The 17699-nt window shown below is 43.0% G+C and overlaps 1 protein-coding gene across 1 annotated transcript in view; it reads left to right on the top strand.

The window, feature by feature from the left end:
* Positions 1–17699, top strand: part of LOC126108871 (poly [ADP-ribose] polymerase tankyrase-1-like) — a 63662-nt gene that overhangs the window by 25651 nt on the left and 20312 nt on the right. The window contains exon 2 of the mRNA XM_049914234.1: positions 3515–4091. Within this exon, the coding sequence (XP_049770191.1) occupies positions 3682–4091 (410 nt within the window). The 5' untranslated portion in view covers positions 3515–3681. The remainder of the gene's footprint in view (positions 1–3514; positions 4092–17699) is intronic.

Raw genomic sequence — 17699 nt, 5'->3', positions numbered from 1 at the left:
AGGAGACGAGGTACTGGCAGAAGTAAAGCTGTGGGTACCGGCCGTGAGTCGTGCTTCGGTAGCTCAGCTGGCAGAGCACTTGCCCGCGAAAGGCAAAGGTCCCGAGTTCGAGTCTCGGTCGGACACACAGTTTTAATCTGCCAGGAAGTTTCATATCACCGCACACTCCGCTGCAGAGTGAAAATCTCATTCTGGAAACATCCCCCAGGCTGTGGCTAAGCCATGTCTCCGCAATATCCTTTCTTTCAGGAGTGCTAGTTCTGCAAGGTTCGCAGAAGAGCTTCTGTAAAGTTTGGAATGTAGGAGACGAGGCACTGGCAGAAGTAAAGCTGTGGGTACCGGCCGTGAGTCGTGCTTCGGTAGCTCAGCTGGTAGAGCACTTGCCCGCGAAAGGCAAAGGTCCCGAGTTCGAGTCTCGGTCGGGCACACAGTTTTAATCTGCCAGGAAGTTTCATATCAGCGCACACTCCGCTGCAGAGTGAAAATCTCATTCTGGAAACATCCCCCAGGCTGTGGCTAAGCCATGTCTCCGCAATATCCTTTCTTTCAGGAGTGCTAGTTCTGCAAGGTTCGCAGAAGAGCTTCTGTAAAGTTTGGAATGTAGGAGACGAGGTACTGGCAGAAGTAAAGCTGTGGGTACCGGCCGTGAGTCGTGCTTCGGTAGCTCAGCTGGTAGAGCACTTGCCCGCGAAAGGCAAAGGTCCCGAGTTCGAGTCTCGGTCGGGCACACAGTTTTAATCTGCCAGGAAGTTTCATATCAGCGCACACTCCGCTGCAGAGTGAAAATCTCATTCTGGAAACATCCCCCAGGCTGTGGCTAAGCCATGTCTCCGCAATATCCTTTCTTTCAGGAGTGCTAGTTCTGCAAGGTTCGCAGAAGAGGTTCTGTAAAGTTTGGAATGTAGGAGACGAGGTACTGGCAGAAGTAAAGCTGTGGGTACCGGCCGTGAGTCGTGCTTCGGTAGCTCAGCTGGTAGAGCACTTGCCCGCGAAAGGCAAAGGTCCCGAGTTCGAGTCTCGGTCGGGCACACAGTTTTAATCTGCCAGGAAGTTTCAGATTAAAGATAGTTGTTTGTACACCATCCTGCTGGACTCATTTGTGAACATGTGTGGAACCTGTGTAGAGTGCACTCCAATGGAAGTCTTCTTTTTTATTATACAGCTTCCACATGACATTTCAGTCTCTATGCATATTCCTACTCTCTCCTGTATCTCTAACTTTATTTGGCCATTTTACATCATGAGACGTTTCCTGTATACCTACCAAAGCTATGTATTTACAATTTCAAATTAAGTTTAATGATATTACTCCTTCTTGAATTATTCGTTTTTTTCCGAATCCAAACTGACTTTCTGATAATCGTGTGTCCACTGTTCGAAGACAGTGGAAGCCTTTATTTGATAAGGCATTCACAACTAAGTTAAGACTTCGGTAATTTTCGTATTTTAAGACATTCCTCCTTTAAGGACAAATATCGTATAATGTTTTTCTAGAATCTGAGGGCAAATTCCCGTTTCTATATGTTACTCTGGGGAGTATTTAACAGATTTCTAATTCCAATACTTCCACATTCGACAAATTCGGCTAGAATGTTGTCTTTCCCAGGGCTTTCTTGTTTCTCGGATTTTCAGAGCTAGCTGATAGAAAATAAGTGCAATAAATAGTAGTTATTTAAAATGTCAATTAAAGGATCAACCAGATCATCTAACATAGTAACTGGAACTCTGACTATTTTCAACGCTAATAACAGCTTGAAATGAAGAACTCACACGAACAAAGGTCAGTTATCAGTACCATCTGCAACAATTTGGTAGGGTGTCATCAATTATCAAATGACGGAAAAATGTGTGTTGAAAATATGGCATATTCTCTATGACTGGCTCTGACATATCCCCCTACAGTAATGGCTGTATCCCAGAGTGCAAACAGACACTAACTATAGCTCCACCTCCCCCACTCCACCACCCTACCCTCCCAAACACACACACTAAGTCATCGTCTTTAGCAATTAAATAAACTCCACTAAGAAGAATATTTCCTTTGAAAATTTTTATTTTGAATGTGATGAAAGGTAAATGATACTTAGCTTTTGTAGACGTTTTATTAAACATCAGACTAATGTGTCAATTATACAATTGGTACTTCTTATTTGTAATGATGTAGCCGTTCTCATTGTGTCTAAGACTACTCAAAAATGGAAGTTAGCTAACTGTCTGCAGTGAAGTTATGCAGTTGTTACAAAGCTTGTTTCCTCTACACCACTTCTCTCTCTATTGACACTTGTGTCACCCTCACCCTGCACCTTTACTTAAAATCAGTCAAGTGAAAATTCGTGCACTCTACTTACTGTTTCTGTATCACTTGATTGCTGGACTCCTTACTTTTGCAGTGTCAGAAACCGAACGATTTTAACTTGCCAACGCTTTGAGTCTGACTAGGTGCCACAAATAACAATAAAAATAAAGTACTCTACACATCTTACACTACAATAGTAGCCAATACATAGTAAGTGTTGAGTTGAAGTTTAATATTTTTTCATTTATTATTATGAAGTGAGTGATGACGAAATTTCTAGTCATTTGCTACAAATTTTTATGAGATATTGAAATATATGTGATCTATATGTCTCGATTTCTCCATCATGGTACAAAGTGAAAACTATTGTGTGCAGCAGGAGGATTATGTATGGAAGATGAAGTTCATATATTCGTTTGACAAGCTGTAGCATGCACCACATTGTGTCATTCATTACTTCTATTATTTGAAAATAAAAATTAACTAATGTTAACTTATGAAGTAACTATTACATTGTTGTGAAATAGTTATGATAAACATGAACTTTTAGAAATAATTTAGTATTGTGAGCGAAACACAGTTGGACACAGTTGTTTGTACCCCATACAAAATTTAATTTTATCCACTGGGGGAGGGGGGGGGGCGAGGGGTCCGCTATGCCACTACCCTACAAAATATTTGGTGTTGTCATGTTGGTAATATGTGAGAAGTTGCCATCAAGCTATGCCCGCCACCTCTATATCATGTTTCTAGAAAGTCATTCCAGACTGTGACAGCAGTTAGTTGATCCCCTGTATCAGTTCCCGGAGAGAAACATGCTGGGCTAGCGGTTAAGGGCAGAGGGATACAGATTTCAGACACAAAATATCATTGTTTTCTTAAATAAGTGCAGAAATTGGGACTGTGTGTTGAATAAAATAATCTCTTAGTAGTGTGCTAGATCTCCATTTTGATACTTTGAGCAAGTAATTGTACAAAGAGACAAATGATAGGAGGCCTGTATTCCTCCCGTGCCATTTTTTACAAGCAAATAGAGAAGTTTTAAGAGGAGATGTAATATATTTTCAAAAGTATTATTTCCTTCATCTACACACTTTAATCTATGTTGTGTGTGCATTTTATACTGCTGGCAGCTTTATAAATGCCTTTAAATTGATAAAATGATTAACTCTGCACTGACAGCCACTCCCACCTTTCCCTTGGGAAACTGTGTTCCAGAATCCCTCACAGTGGGACGAGTTCAGGGGGCTGAGAAGGCCACGGCCGTGGATCTGGGTGCCCTGCTGGACGCCGGGGACGGCGCTGTGGTGACTCTGCTGGCCGGGGACACGCGGCTTGTGGCTCACAGGGCTGTCTTGGCCGCCAGGAGTCCCGTGTTTGCGGACATGTTCCGTCGCGTCACTGTAGAGGGCAGCAGCAGCCAGCTCGTACTCTCGGACACAGAGGGTCCTGTGCTGCGCCAGGTGCTGGCATACCTCTACACCCTGCAGGTGCCCCAGCTGCCCAACATGGCCCAAAAGCTGCTGGTCGCCGCCGACGTATACGGCCTGTCGGTACTGAAAGCGCACTGTGAGCAACAGGTGGTCGCCCAGCTGTCTGTCGAGACTGCGGCAGCTGCAGGTGTTATCGCGATTAGGCATTCCGCCAACAGGCTGAAGCAGGCCGCCGTCGCCTTCATAAAGGCCCACTTGCTCCGTGTGATGGCGACGCAGGGCTGGGCTGAGGCTTTAGTCAACGACCCACAAACTGTTGTGGAGTTGACTCACCTGATTGCAGAGACACCGACAGACACCAGGTAAGCGTGAGACAAGCTGCTCAACTATGTTACACAGCTCTAAGTGTGTGTACTGACAAACCTTCAATGTCCACCACAAAGTTTAATTAGATGTGCATGTCCAGTAAAATACACTACTACTGATATCCATTTTCTTGTATACACTATGTGATCAAATGTATCCAGACACCTGGCTGAATATGACTTAGAAATTCAATGAAGCCCTCCATCGGTAATGCTGGAATTCAGTGTGGTGCTGATTCACCCTTAGCCTTGACCTCAGCTTCCACTCTCGCAGCCACAAGTTCAATCAGGTGCTGGATGATTTGTTGGGGAATGGCAGCTCATTCTACAAGGAGTGTTGCACTGAAGAGAGGTATCGATGTTGGTCGGTGAGACCTGGCACGAAGCTGGCGTTCCAATATATCCCAGATGTGTTCTGTAGCGTTCAGGTGAGGACCCTGTGTGAGCCAGTCCTTCACAAAGACGTTACTGTCATACAACCACTCGGCCACAGCCCATGCATTATGAACAGGTGCTCTTTCATGTTGAAAGATGTAATCGCCATCCCCGAACGGCTCTTGAACAGTTGGAAACAAGAAGGCGCTTAAAACAGGAATGTAGGACTGTGCTGTGATAGTTCCACGCAAAACAACAAGGGGTGCAAGCACCTTCCATGACAAATACGGCCATATCATAAAACCACCGCCTCCGAATTTTACTGTTGCCACTACACATGCTGGCAGAGAGCGTTCACAGGGCATTCGCCATACCCACACCTTGCCATCCGACTGGCACATTGTGTACCATGATTAGTCACACCACACAACGTTTTTCCACTGTTCAATCGTCCAATGCTTACGTTTCTTACACAAGGCGAGGCGTCATTTGACATTTACCACTGCGATGTGTGGCTTAAGAGCAGCCGCTCGACCATGAAATCCTGGTTTTGTCACCTCCCGTCTAAATGACATTGTACTTGTAGTGGATACCGATGCAGTTTCGATTTCCCATGTGATGTTCTGGATAGATGTGTGCCTATTACAGATTACGACCCTCTTCAACTGTCGGCAGTCTCTGTCATTCGACAGACGAGGTCGGCCTGTACGCTTTTGTGCTGTATGTGTCCCTTCACGTTTCCACTTCGCTATCACATCGGACCTACGCATGTTTAGGAATGTGGAAATCTCGCGTACAGACGTATGACAAGTGAGACATCAATCACCTGACCACATTCGAAGTCCGTCAGTTCCGTGGAGCGCCCCATTCTGCTGTCTCACGGTGTGTAATGTCCACTGAGGCCGCCAATATGGAGTACCTGGCAGTAGGTATCACCACAATGCACCTAATATGAAAAACGAATGTTTCTGGGGGTGTCCAGATACCTTTGGTCACATAATGTATGTCATACAAATACCGGCGTTGTCTGCATTAGATTGTCACACACTAGCTGAATAGCTTGTCTAAATGCTCTGAAGGAACACGCATGCTCGAAGTAAGCAAACATAAAGACATTGTACTTCGCAACTAAGCAGGTTGAATGCCGCAAACAAGTGCCGATGTCGAACATTTCAAATATGGTATCTCGTAAACGACTCGTACTTGGATCCTGCAACAAACACCACTGACATTCTGATCTACGCTACTCTTCGTTTGTTAATGTCAATAGGAGTTGGTCTATTTTGAAAAGTCTATCTTGTCACAACAAATACACTTACTAGGTATTAGTACAATCTATGGATTGGCTAACAATACGAGCTCCAGACTACAAATCCACTGTATGCAAACAGCAGATGAATAGCACTTCCAATACCTGCAATACTTCTGGAGGAAGCATTAGGTGATTTACCCTATATATTGGCAAAATAATAAAACTTCATCCATACTGGCACTCTAACCTGGAACCTGGAAGTTGTTAAGGCCACTGCTCGCATAAAGTGGGAAATCCAGGTTCGGGTCCCAGTCTGGCACAAATCTTCTAATGTCACCAGTAAATTGTAGAGTGAGAATCTCATCATAAACTGCAAACACATTTCTTATGCTAAATACAGCTGTGAACTGCAGCAGGGTCTGTTCCTTCAGACATGCATCCTTGTCTGAAGGACATGCCATAGGAGGTTTTTAAACACAGGCACTGTAAGTAGTATTCATATGCCCAGGCAGAGGTCGTGGCAACAATAAGTAAGTTTCTACCTGTGTGACAGTAACAGTGATTGTTCTACAGCAAGACATGGAAACTCACGGTGATATGTGGGGTTTAAGGTCGGTCATTGAAGCATCCTCGCATAGACGACGTTGTTCGGCGATCATACTTGCACATTGGAAAATTCAGATTCCAGTCCAGGTCTGAGATCAAGCTTTTGACATCACCAGCAAACTGTACAGTTGGAGTCTCATTGTATTCACGATTGTGAATACGTTTCTTGTACTTCACGCAGCTGTAGCTCAAGCAGTACTTGTTTCTTCTAACATGCATGGATGTCTGAAGGCCATTGCACAGTAGAGCCATAAACACATACACTGGAAATAGAAATAGCACTTTCTGAAGGCTCACAATGCTTTCATTGAATTCTAATAACATTTTCATCAAATCTTTTGTTGGCAGATAAGTTAGCAAGAAGAGAATCATGCAATAGCCAAGATTTCCATAGCTACGTGGATTATTTAGGTCTTATTTGCAGTCAACATTTCTATTGAATTGCATGTGTACAACAAGCTGTTATTTACGTTAGTTCCTGAAATGTTTGAATAAAAAGGAAAATTGGCTGTGGCCACTGCAGGTTCCGTTCTAGTGATGGACACAATGATGGACTGCTCAGATCACAGACAGACACCACAGTGACATGTGCTGTTGGCAGCTAGGGAAATCCCGCTCTGTTCTCTGTGCTGTACATGCTACCCTAAACCTCTTCCTTCAAAGTACCCTCTGTTCTCGTTTGTTGTCTCCCCTGCTTCTGGGAATGAGATACCTGTAAATGGCGTTATACTGTGTAAAGTGAAGGTGAAGAAGCGGAGCAAGTCTGTCGCCTCTTACCAGGACCAGGGAAACATCTACACTATGTGGTGAAAAGTATCCGGACTCCCCATAAAACATACGTTTTTCATATTAGGTGCATTGCGCTACCACCTACTGCCAGGTACTCCATATCAGTGACCTCAGTAGTCATTAGACATCGTGAGAGAGCACAATGGGGCGCTTCGCGGAACTCATGGACTTCGAACGTGGTCAGGTGATTGGGTGTCACTTGTGTGCGCGAGATTTCCATACTACTGCACATCCCTAGGTCACTGTCTCCGATGTGATAGTGAAGTGGGAACGTGATGGGACACGTACAGCACAGAAGCATACAGGCCGACCTCGTCTGTTGAACGACAGAGACCGCAGACAGTCGAAGACGGTTTTAATGTGTGATAGGCAGACATCTATCCATATGATCACATAGGAATTCCAAACTGCATCACGATCCACTGCAAGTAGTATGGCAGTTAGGCGGGAGGTGACAGAACTCGGATTTCATGGTCGTGTGGCTGCTAATAGGCCACACATCATACCAGTAAATGCAAACAATGTCTCGTTTGGTTTAAGGTGAGTAAACATTGTACGACTGAACCGTGGAAAAACGTTGTGTGGAGTGACGAATCACGGTACACAATGTTGCCATCCGATGGCAGGTAGTGTGTGTGGCGAATGCTTAGTGAACGTCATCTGCCAGTGTGTGTAGTGCCAACAGTAAACTTCGGAGGCAGCTATGATGAAGGGCAATTCGTGAGTGGTGATTGCATCTTTCAACCCGATCAAACACCTGTTCTGAATGCACGGCTTGGGGCGGAGTGGTTACACCTCAGTAACATTCCTGTAATGGACTGGCCTGCACAGAGTGCTGACCAGAATCCTACAGAACTTCTCGTGATGTTTTGGAACACCAACATCATGCCAGGCCTTGCCGACTGACAACGATACCTCTCCTCAGTGCACCACTCCTTGAAGTATGGGCTGGCATTCCCCAAGAAACCTTCCAGCACCTGATTCCACGTATGGCTGCGAGAGTAGGAGCTGTCATCAAGGCTAATGGTCGGCCGACACCATATTGTATTCTATCATTACTTATAGAGGGGGCACGAACTCGTAATTCAATTTCAGCCAGGTGTTTGGATACTTTTGATGACATAGCGTATCTTAGAATGCTGCAGCACGGTTCAAGGTGTGCAGCAACGTATTATAAATTCCCCATTCGTGATGTTTTTCATTCTATAAAACCTGAAATCTTCGTTGTAGTGGTCAGCCACATTAGTCGCTACACCCATATCAGTACAACAGTTTTGTGTGTCTCCCTTTTACTTTCTAGGTACATATGCGGGCTTCGCTGACAATTTCTGTAACAAAATTCATTAACTCTAAAAAACTATTCCAGGGGAATTAGAAAAAACGTTTTTGAAGTTTACTAATCTCTAAAGAATATGTTGTCATTCTCAATCGGAGCATATTTGGAACATCTCCCTTGAAGGAGATGATATGAAAACATAATTCTTAAACACCACATGACCACCTCACAAGAAAGGCGACCGGGTTTCACAACAGCTCTGCCGCTTCAGGCAGTTCCACATAATGCTCTGTCTTCCTTCACATTTCCTTCCCGCTTCTAGTCTGTTCTTTCCCATGATATTGCCATACTTCAGTGCACTCCCTTGTGCAACATACAAAGGAAGGCGCTTTTTTGTGTGAAAACTCCGTACTTGGCTCTTAGAGGAGGGTCTGTCAAATATCTACTGACCAGTCATTGCTTAATTTTCCCTGTGGTTTTTGTAAATATTAGTTCCGCAGTGTTTTCATCTGGTAGAACTTAGTGTTTTCCTTTTCTGACGTGTTCCAGTTATTGGTCCATCCCCAACCACGTAAAAATGTAAGAGATCTTTAGATACTTCAGTTCTTTTTTATGAACATATCACATTATAAATGCTCACTACAATGCTAGTGACTAGTAATTATCATAAATTACATTTATTTTTAGATATAACTGAATATTTGTACACCACTTACTGAGCTGCTTCAAAAACTGGAATTCATATCCTTCACATAATAATCCTTACACTCAATTACTCATTTCTCATTTATTTTTATTGTTACAGAAGTGTATTCCATAATTTTAAAGGAAAATCAATGTTTGAATGAAAATGCTTATCGCCACAGCCATGTTTTCAAGATGCCTGTTATTTACACATTAACTTTAAATATGTAATTCTATCTGAATTATTTAGAAGTAAAGTTGGGAAATCCACTTATTAACTTAAATAGCGTGCATGTCACAAGACCCAACCAGTATCTTCTTCATTGCCTCAAGCTATGTACACTATTGCATTGTAGCTATTCATCTGCTTACCATGACAACCAGTTCACACACAAGTATCCATCCACATTACGTGCATATACATGAAGCCTCTCTTCTTATGTCAATGGTAAATTCATCGCCCAGTTTCGTCGTGAGAAATCACAAACGTTAACCAACACACACACACACACACACACACACAACTACAACTGCCAAAAGTAGAAATTGCCACAGCTTCAGTAACATAGTTCTCATTTGATACACATATCTCCAACCAGTTACTGCCACTGAACACCGCTGCTACATGTAGCATTGTTTGCAGAGCTTGGGAAATGCTTGTATTTTTCCATGACAACACTTGCTTCATAAGCACCACTTGTAAACTGCACGTCGTCCAAACACCAGCCACAACTTTTACACTGGTTATCACACTACATACAAATTTCCATCAACAGGCATATGTAGCATAGTTCCTTTGTCTGTGCATTGCACTTATGTTTAAATTATTATGCACTAACATAACACACACACACACACACACACTCAAACACTTCAGTGACTACCTTGCAGTCTCCAGATATTTGCCTGTATTTTCTTCTAACCTGAAGAAGGCACAATGGACTTTCTCTACTTTCTATGTGAAAGCAGGATTTCATGAATCTTTACTGAGATATATTTGGTGCATTGGCTTATGTAACCTAATTCTCATGGTTTTTAATCATACTGAATCATTCTTGTATCCATGACATATACTACTACAGTCTGATAAATATCATTACACAGAACCTAGTAACAAAACCAAATTCTTGATTTCAGTGAGAGACAACCCGTAATCAGCTCTTAGGCGTATATATATATATATATATATATATATATATATATATATATATATATATATATATATGTCTGCTTATTTTGCTGATCATGCTCATAAACTTGTTCAGCCTCCCAGTCAGGTACTATTCAACATTCACCTGTTTCGTGTGAGTGCTCATTGGCCAGTGTGAATCAAATCTATTGGCAGGAGTTTCAATTCTGTGATAAAGGTTTTAATGGAAGTTAAATTTTTACTGCAGTAGCTTCGTAATATGACAAGTACTGTGCTCCATTTTTCTCTGAATTTTCTTCCCCTGTCATTTCAGAAGTATGTGTCACCATATTTACTGTATGTTCCCCCTACCGCCCAGTCTATAGCATATGACCTACAAATACCATCTGATGGACATAGTAGCAAATTAACTAAATTTAAACTTTTTGCCAATCTAATTTCTGAGTGATTGTAACTTGGTATGTTAAACTGCTAGTATGAGGAACTCATGAGAGGCAGTGTGTAAACTGATTGTCTCACTAGTAAGTTATTTATCTTAGTGGAGTAGTCGACCCACAATCGCCTTTGGCTGTGTTGGTCCCATTATCTGTGGATGGACAGTTGCCCAGTGGTCTCTGTCTTACTACATGTATCGGAACAGTCTACCTCTGCACTGTGGGCCAGCCACTGGACACAGCAGGACCAACCCCCAATATACAGCCACACAGTGAGCACAGCAACTGTGGCCAGACCGTCGTCACAGCTGTGCAGACCACAGGTCCCCACTCAACCCCCGTCTGTGGCATGTCGTGAGTTCTGTCACTACATAAGCATATCTTTAAACAAATTGGAGGAGGGTGGCGTTAGCGAAATGTTATGGCGAAAAAATCGAATTTTAGTTTCTAAAAATCAGAGATGGCAGTGGTTAACAGTAAACTTATTGTTTTAATCGATGTCAACATCTTTCTTTGCATTATGTTCATTCAGTGTGGTAGTATGGGGATTGTTTCCTAAGCTAAAATTCTTTTCCAAAGTTTCTGTATTTATTAATGTAGTGGATGGAGTTTCTAGTTTCATTGTTGGTTATATATCTCCCAAATTAATCTTGAAGGGAATGGATGTGGAAGTAGGTTGCTGGTGCATTGCTATATGAAATGAACATAAATTTATGGACTTTACCAGCTGCAAAAGTGAAAGGTAGAGTCTGCAGAAAGTGAAGCATGTAAGACTGGAAAGATAACCTCCACGTAAGACTATGAACATAACTTCATGTGGAATTTCTGTTTAAATATACATCAACAAGTACTGAAGTATCTGGAAGGGCTAACGAAACTAAATGATACTTCACAGGTTGAGACAGTATGTGACATTATATCAGTCATTGAAAAATCCAATCAAATTTACACAGAACTTAGTGGCATGAACCGATTTATAATTTGGCATTGCAACCACACTTACCTGGACACATGCGTTGGTCCTGTTGGGAAGAACATCCTAAAGTCATTATATCCTCTCTTGAGGCAAAATGGCCCATAACCATTGCAATTCGTCCTTGATATCACGGTTACTACGACTGCAATGGATTGACACCCGACATGATCCTACTTGTTAGATCTGGATGTCTTTTGGGACATGGGGGTATTTCAACATCACGCAGAAAATTTAGGGAGATACATCCCATGTGTGGGTGAGCATTTTCCTGTTGATTGTTGATGTCTCAACACTGTTGAAAGAGAGGCAGCAAATAGGGACACAGGATGTCAGTGGCGTACCATTGTGCCGACAGCTTTCTCAGTCAGTATGAGTCTTGAGCTGAGGTCATACACAGTGGATCCACACACCATGACACCAGAAGTAACACTGCTGCACGTCTCCAGAAAACAGGAAGAATGCGACCTCTACCAAGGTCGCCGCCACAGTGCCTGACGATGCTCGTCTGGGCCAGTACAAAATGTGATTCATTGCTGTAATGCGAGTAGTCTATGCATTATATTGACAGAACCACTCCAACATAAGTCTTCTCTGTGTTGGTAGTAATGACAGCTACACGTGGCTGAATAGTTCCATAGTCCATCTGCTAGTAGTCTCTGACACCAATGCAGGGACAAGGAGGACATGCTCATGGCCTTAGGGACTGTGAACAAAACAATACATTACTACGATTGGCTGGTCCAATAACAAAAGTGTTAAGGGAGGTGACCACGAGTGTATCTAAGAAGATTAGAAAAATGAGTGAAATATAAGTGCTACACTTTGATCGGTTGCAATGCTGTCTCGAGGCAGTAAAATATTGCCGGACATGATAGCGTGGCCTATCTGGCTCCAAACCTAGAGAGACCTTAGATACTTCCGTTAGTACAGGTTGGAGCAAATGAAAATGGCCTGGGAGATTGGATACGATTGCACGTGAATCTATGCATATAGCCACACCTTGTGACATGCACGCCATGTGATACTCCACGTGATACACATCAGTTCAGATTGTAGTGCGGGCTGTGCCAGTGTGAGTGGAGCAGAGCAAAGGGGGCGATGGTACTCACAGTGGAGCAGCAGGCGTTCGTTGTGAAAAGTTATGTGAGAACGAAGTCATGGAAACGGTGTGGGCAGTTGTTTTCTGCAAAATTTAGTGGTGTTAAAGTGTGAGCAACGAGTCCTATACAACGCTTAATCCGAAAGTGCTGTCAAACAGGATCTGTTTTGAACCAGGGAAAAAAGATGCCTACACTCCCCTGCACACCACAAAACATGGCTGCAGTGCACCAGAAAATGTTTCAGAGACCTGCCAAATCAATCCAACACCTGTCACAAGAGACCATGATATCACACTGATTATGCAGGCCTGCATATTCAGGGTGGTCCATTGACTGACTGGGCCAAATATCTCGCGAAATAAGCGTCAAATGAAAAAAACTTGTCTAGCTTGAAGAGGGAAACCAGATGGCGCTATGGTTGGTCCACTAGATGGCTCTGCCGTAGGTAAAACGGATATCAACTGCGTTTTTTTAAATAGGAAACCTAATTTTTTATTACATATTCGTGTAGTACGTAAAGCAATATGAACGTTTTAGTTAGGCCCCTTTTTTCACTTTGTGATAGATAGCTCTGTAATGGTCAGAGACATATGGCTCACAATTTTAGACGAACAGTTCGCAACAGGTAGTATTTTAAATTAAAATACAGAACGTAAATACGTTTAAACATTTTATTGCGGTTGCTCCAATGCAATACATGTACCTTTGTGAACTTATCATTTCTGAAAACGTATGCTGTTACAGCATGATTACCTGTAAATACCACATTAATGCAATAAATGCTCAAAATGATGTCCGTCAACCTCAATGCATTTGACAATACGTGTAACGACATTCCTCTCAACAGCGAGTAGTTCGCCTTCCATAATGTTTGCACATGCATTGACAATGCGCTGACGCATGTTGTCGGTGGATCACGATGCCAAATATCCATCAACTCTCCCCACAAAGAAATCCGGGGACGTCAGATCCGGTGAACGTGCGGACCATGGTATGGTGCTTCGACGATGAATCCACCTGTCATGAAATATGCTATTCAATACCGCTTCACCCGTACGCAAGCTATGTGCCGGACATCCATAATGTTGGAAGTACATCGCCATTCTGTCATGCAGTGAAACATCTTGTAGTATCATCCCGTAATTTCTCTTGTGCCCAATGGCAGAACTATACACGACGTTCAAAGTCGTCGCCATGCAATTCCTGGTGGACAGAAATATGGAACGGGTGCAATCGATGTTGATGTAGCATTCTCAACACCGACGTTTTTGAGATTCCCGATTCCCGCGCAATTGGCCTGCTACTGATTTGCGGATTAGCCGCTACAGCAGCTAAAACACCTACTTGGGGATCATCATTTGTTGCAGGTCGTGGTTGACATTTCACATGTGGCTGAACACTTTCCTTAAATAACGTAGGCTAACTATCCGGCGAACGGTCCGGACACTTGGATAATTTCGTCCTGGATACCGAGCAGCATTCATAGCACACTACCATTTGGCATTTTGATCACAATAGCCATATGTCAACAAGATATTGACCATTTCCGCAATTCGTAAACGGTCCATTTTAACATGGGTAATGCATGACGAAGCAAATACCGTCCGCACTGGCGGTATGTTACGTGCTACCACGTACTTGTACATTTGTGACTATTACAGCGCCATCTATCACAAAACGAAAAAAGTTGTCTACCTAAAACATTGACATTTCTTTACGTACTACACCAATATGTCATAAAAAATGTGGGTTACTATTTAAAAATACGCAGTTGATATCCGTTTGACCTATGGTAGCGCCATCTAACGGACCAACCATAGCGCCATCTGGTTCCCCAGTTCAAGTTAGATGAGTGTCTCTCTTTGTAGTGTTTTCGTTTGATGCTTATTTCGTTAGATATTTAGCCTGGTCACTATCAATGGACCAACCTGTATATCCCTATCTCATGCCTGTTGGTGATGTATTAAAACCACCAGATGTTCCTAAGCACCTCCACACTTGTGAATGGCCATTCACTGAGATAACAATGAATGGCTTGGACATGGATCTTTTCTTTATGTCTGATGGAGACTAATTTCAGCTGAGTTGTTATGTCAACTAACAGAATCACAGGTCTTGGGTAGCAGAGAGTCAGCAGAACTTCCAACCATAAGGTTGGATTTTGGTGTGCAATGTCTGCACACAGCATTACTGGTTTCACCTTCTTCAATCAGCTGCTGACTTTGGCCCATCACATTGCCAACGTTTTGGAGCTATTTCTGGCAGCATTAATGGAGGAGGGAAAGGCGTTCAGTTACTTCCAAGAAGATGGAGCAATTGGTCATACAGCAAGCCGGACCTTTGAGCACAGATACACAATTTCATGATTCACAGTTGTTAGCCTAGGTCAGCCTGGTTGGGGCCCTACCTGGCCATCTTTGTCACCTGACCTCTGTCACCTGCACGAGAGCCCTCAAGAGCAAAGACAATCACAACAACCCTCACAGTCATCAAGAACTGCTGCAGAACACTCCAGATGAGACTGCAGCAGTTCAAGCATCTAGCCTTCGATCCGCCTTCAGCAACCTACCGACTAGAGCCCAAAAGCATCAAGAGATGAATGGTGCTCATTTTCAACAGCTGCTATAGTCATCTTAGTGCTGCATTTACTTTTCTCTGTTGTATTGCTTTGTACAATAGAACTCTAATCTCTGGCTGCTTTTATTTGACCCCACCTTCTAATAAATTGCGTGTGAAATGGCTCTGAGCACTTTGGGACTTAACATCTATGGTCATCAGTCCCCTAGAACTTAGAACTACTTAAACCTAACGAACCTAAGGACATCACACAACACCCAGCCATCACGAGGCAGAGAAAATCCCTGTCCCCTCCGGGAATCGAACCCAGGAACCCAGGCTTGGGAAGCGAGAACGCTACCGCACGACCACGAGATGCGGGCCAAAATTGCGTGTGTATGTGCGTCCACCTTAGACTACTGTCTATGGAAAGAGCGAAGCTATACAAGGCAGTAATATAGTAACCTTTCTCTCTGAGTCAGAAAATATAATGTAATCTTTTGTAACTGCAGTACAAGTATTTGTATTAGTGTTAATATTAGTAACAACTGTCAGTAGTAACATAGTAGTAACAGTAGTAGTTGTAGCTTCTAAAGAAAATTCATGGTGATGTAGTATTAATAAAGGCTTTCAATAGTTGTAAGAGGTATATTGTTTATTACTGCACTTACAGTATCAGTTCTCATTGTAGTGTTAATAGCAATATGTAAAATGAAATAGGAAAGTTCGGCAAGATTATACGAAATAACGAATGCCACTATGTAGAGCACCACATCGATATCCATATAAATGTTGGGACATACTGGTAGACAGAAATAAGGACAGTGAAAATCTTATATATTAGACATACCATATTATAATGTTCAAGATAAGAAAGAAATAAGAGAAAAACAAGCTTGACATACTTGAGGTACTTAGTAGTTTCCCGAAAGCATGGCAGAGGATGTCCTGAGGTGGTATTGTGTCCCAAAACCAGTAACCAGTTGGCTAAATGAAAACTGCTACTAAGGACTAAAACACTCATCCGCCAGAACATTATAATCACCTATGTAGTACCTGATATGTCCACCTTTGCAATGGATAGCAGCAGTGACGCATCATGGTCTGGAAGGGAATTGGCACAACAGTGCCCACACAAGGCACCTAATTCCCAATATTTCCTCACTGGGGGAATTAGCTCTTACGCCATGTCGAGGCACATCCCAGATGTGTTCGATCGCATTCCCATCTGGAGAGGTGTGGGATCAGCACAATAATTGAAACTCGCCACTCTGTTCCTCGAAATACTCCATCACTTCCATTCCTTGTGATATGGCACATTACCTTGTTGAAAAATGTCACTGCCATCTAGAAACATGATCCTCATGAAGGGGAATATGTGGTCTGGAACCAGTGTATAATACTCGTTGGCCATCATGGTGCCTTGAACAATCTGTACTGGACCTACGAATGTCAACGTGAATTTCCCTAGGGCACAATGGAACCAGCGCCACTTTGTCTCTGTCCCACAGCATAGGTGCCCAGGAGCTGCTAATTGTCAAGTGCCCATTTCGGTCATAGTTGCTGATGTCATGGTGTTAACATTGGCAAATGTATGGGTAGTCAGCTGCAGGGGCACACTGTTAGGAGTCTTGAGGGCACTGTGTGTTCAGACACACTTGTAGCCTGCACCATCTGTCGCGTTCTACCAGTCTGCCTGGCCTACAACATTCGCGATATGTAATGAGGGATGGCCACCCAACCCCATGACGTCTGGACATAGTTTCACCTTGGTTTCGCCACATGTCGAAGGCACTCATCATAGCGCTCCTCGAACACTCAACAGGTCGTGCATTCCGAAATGCTCGTGACGAGCGTTCAGGTCATCATAAAATTCCCTCCTTCAAACTGAGACATATAGCATACCTTCCCCATCTACAGATGGACAGCACATTTGCTGATCCTACATCGACTGTGCATGAGTCTGACTAGCAGTCATTCCTCGTGAAGTGACGCTGCTATTGCCAGTACACGTTTAATCGATGATAGGCAGGTGATCATAATGTTCTGGCTAATGAGTCTGTTATTTATTAATTGCAATGATCGCTGTTCCACCTGAGAGGGTATTGAGAAAATGACATAAATAAATAAATAAACCAATAAATGAATCTCTGAACCAAAGTGCAGGATAACACATTGCTGGTAAAAGACCATTATTTGGTCTCAGATGGTAGGCACGGTTGTAAAGGGGTCACTGCGAGCCCAATATGCAATATGACATTCTTCCCTTGTCTTGACCAGACGTGATAGACTGTAACCTTGACAACGATAATGCCTGCCCTCGTGGTCATGTGCAACTCAACACTGCTACATTGTAACATCTAAATGCCCCAAAATCGTATCGCTGCACAATTAGACCAGCCACACA

The sequence above is a fragment of the Schistocerca cancellata genome, chromosome 11 (genome assembly GCF_023864275.1).
Source record: "Schistocerca cancellata isolate TAMUIC-IGC-003103 chromosome 11, iqSchCanc2.1, whole genome shotgun sequence".
In the NCBI taxonomy this organism is placed as follows: Eukaryota; Metazoa; Arthropoda; class Insecta; order Orthoptera; family Acrididae; genus Schistocerca; species Schistocerca cancellata.
This window is presented reverse-complemented; position numbering and strand designations above follow the sequence as displayed.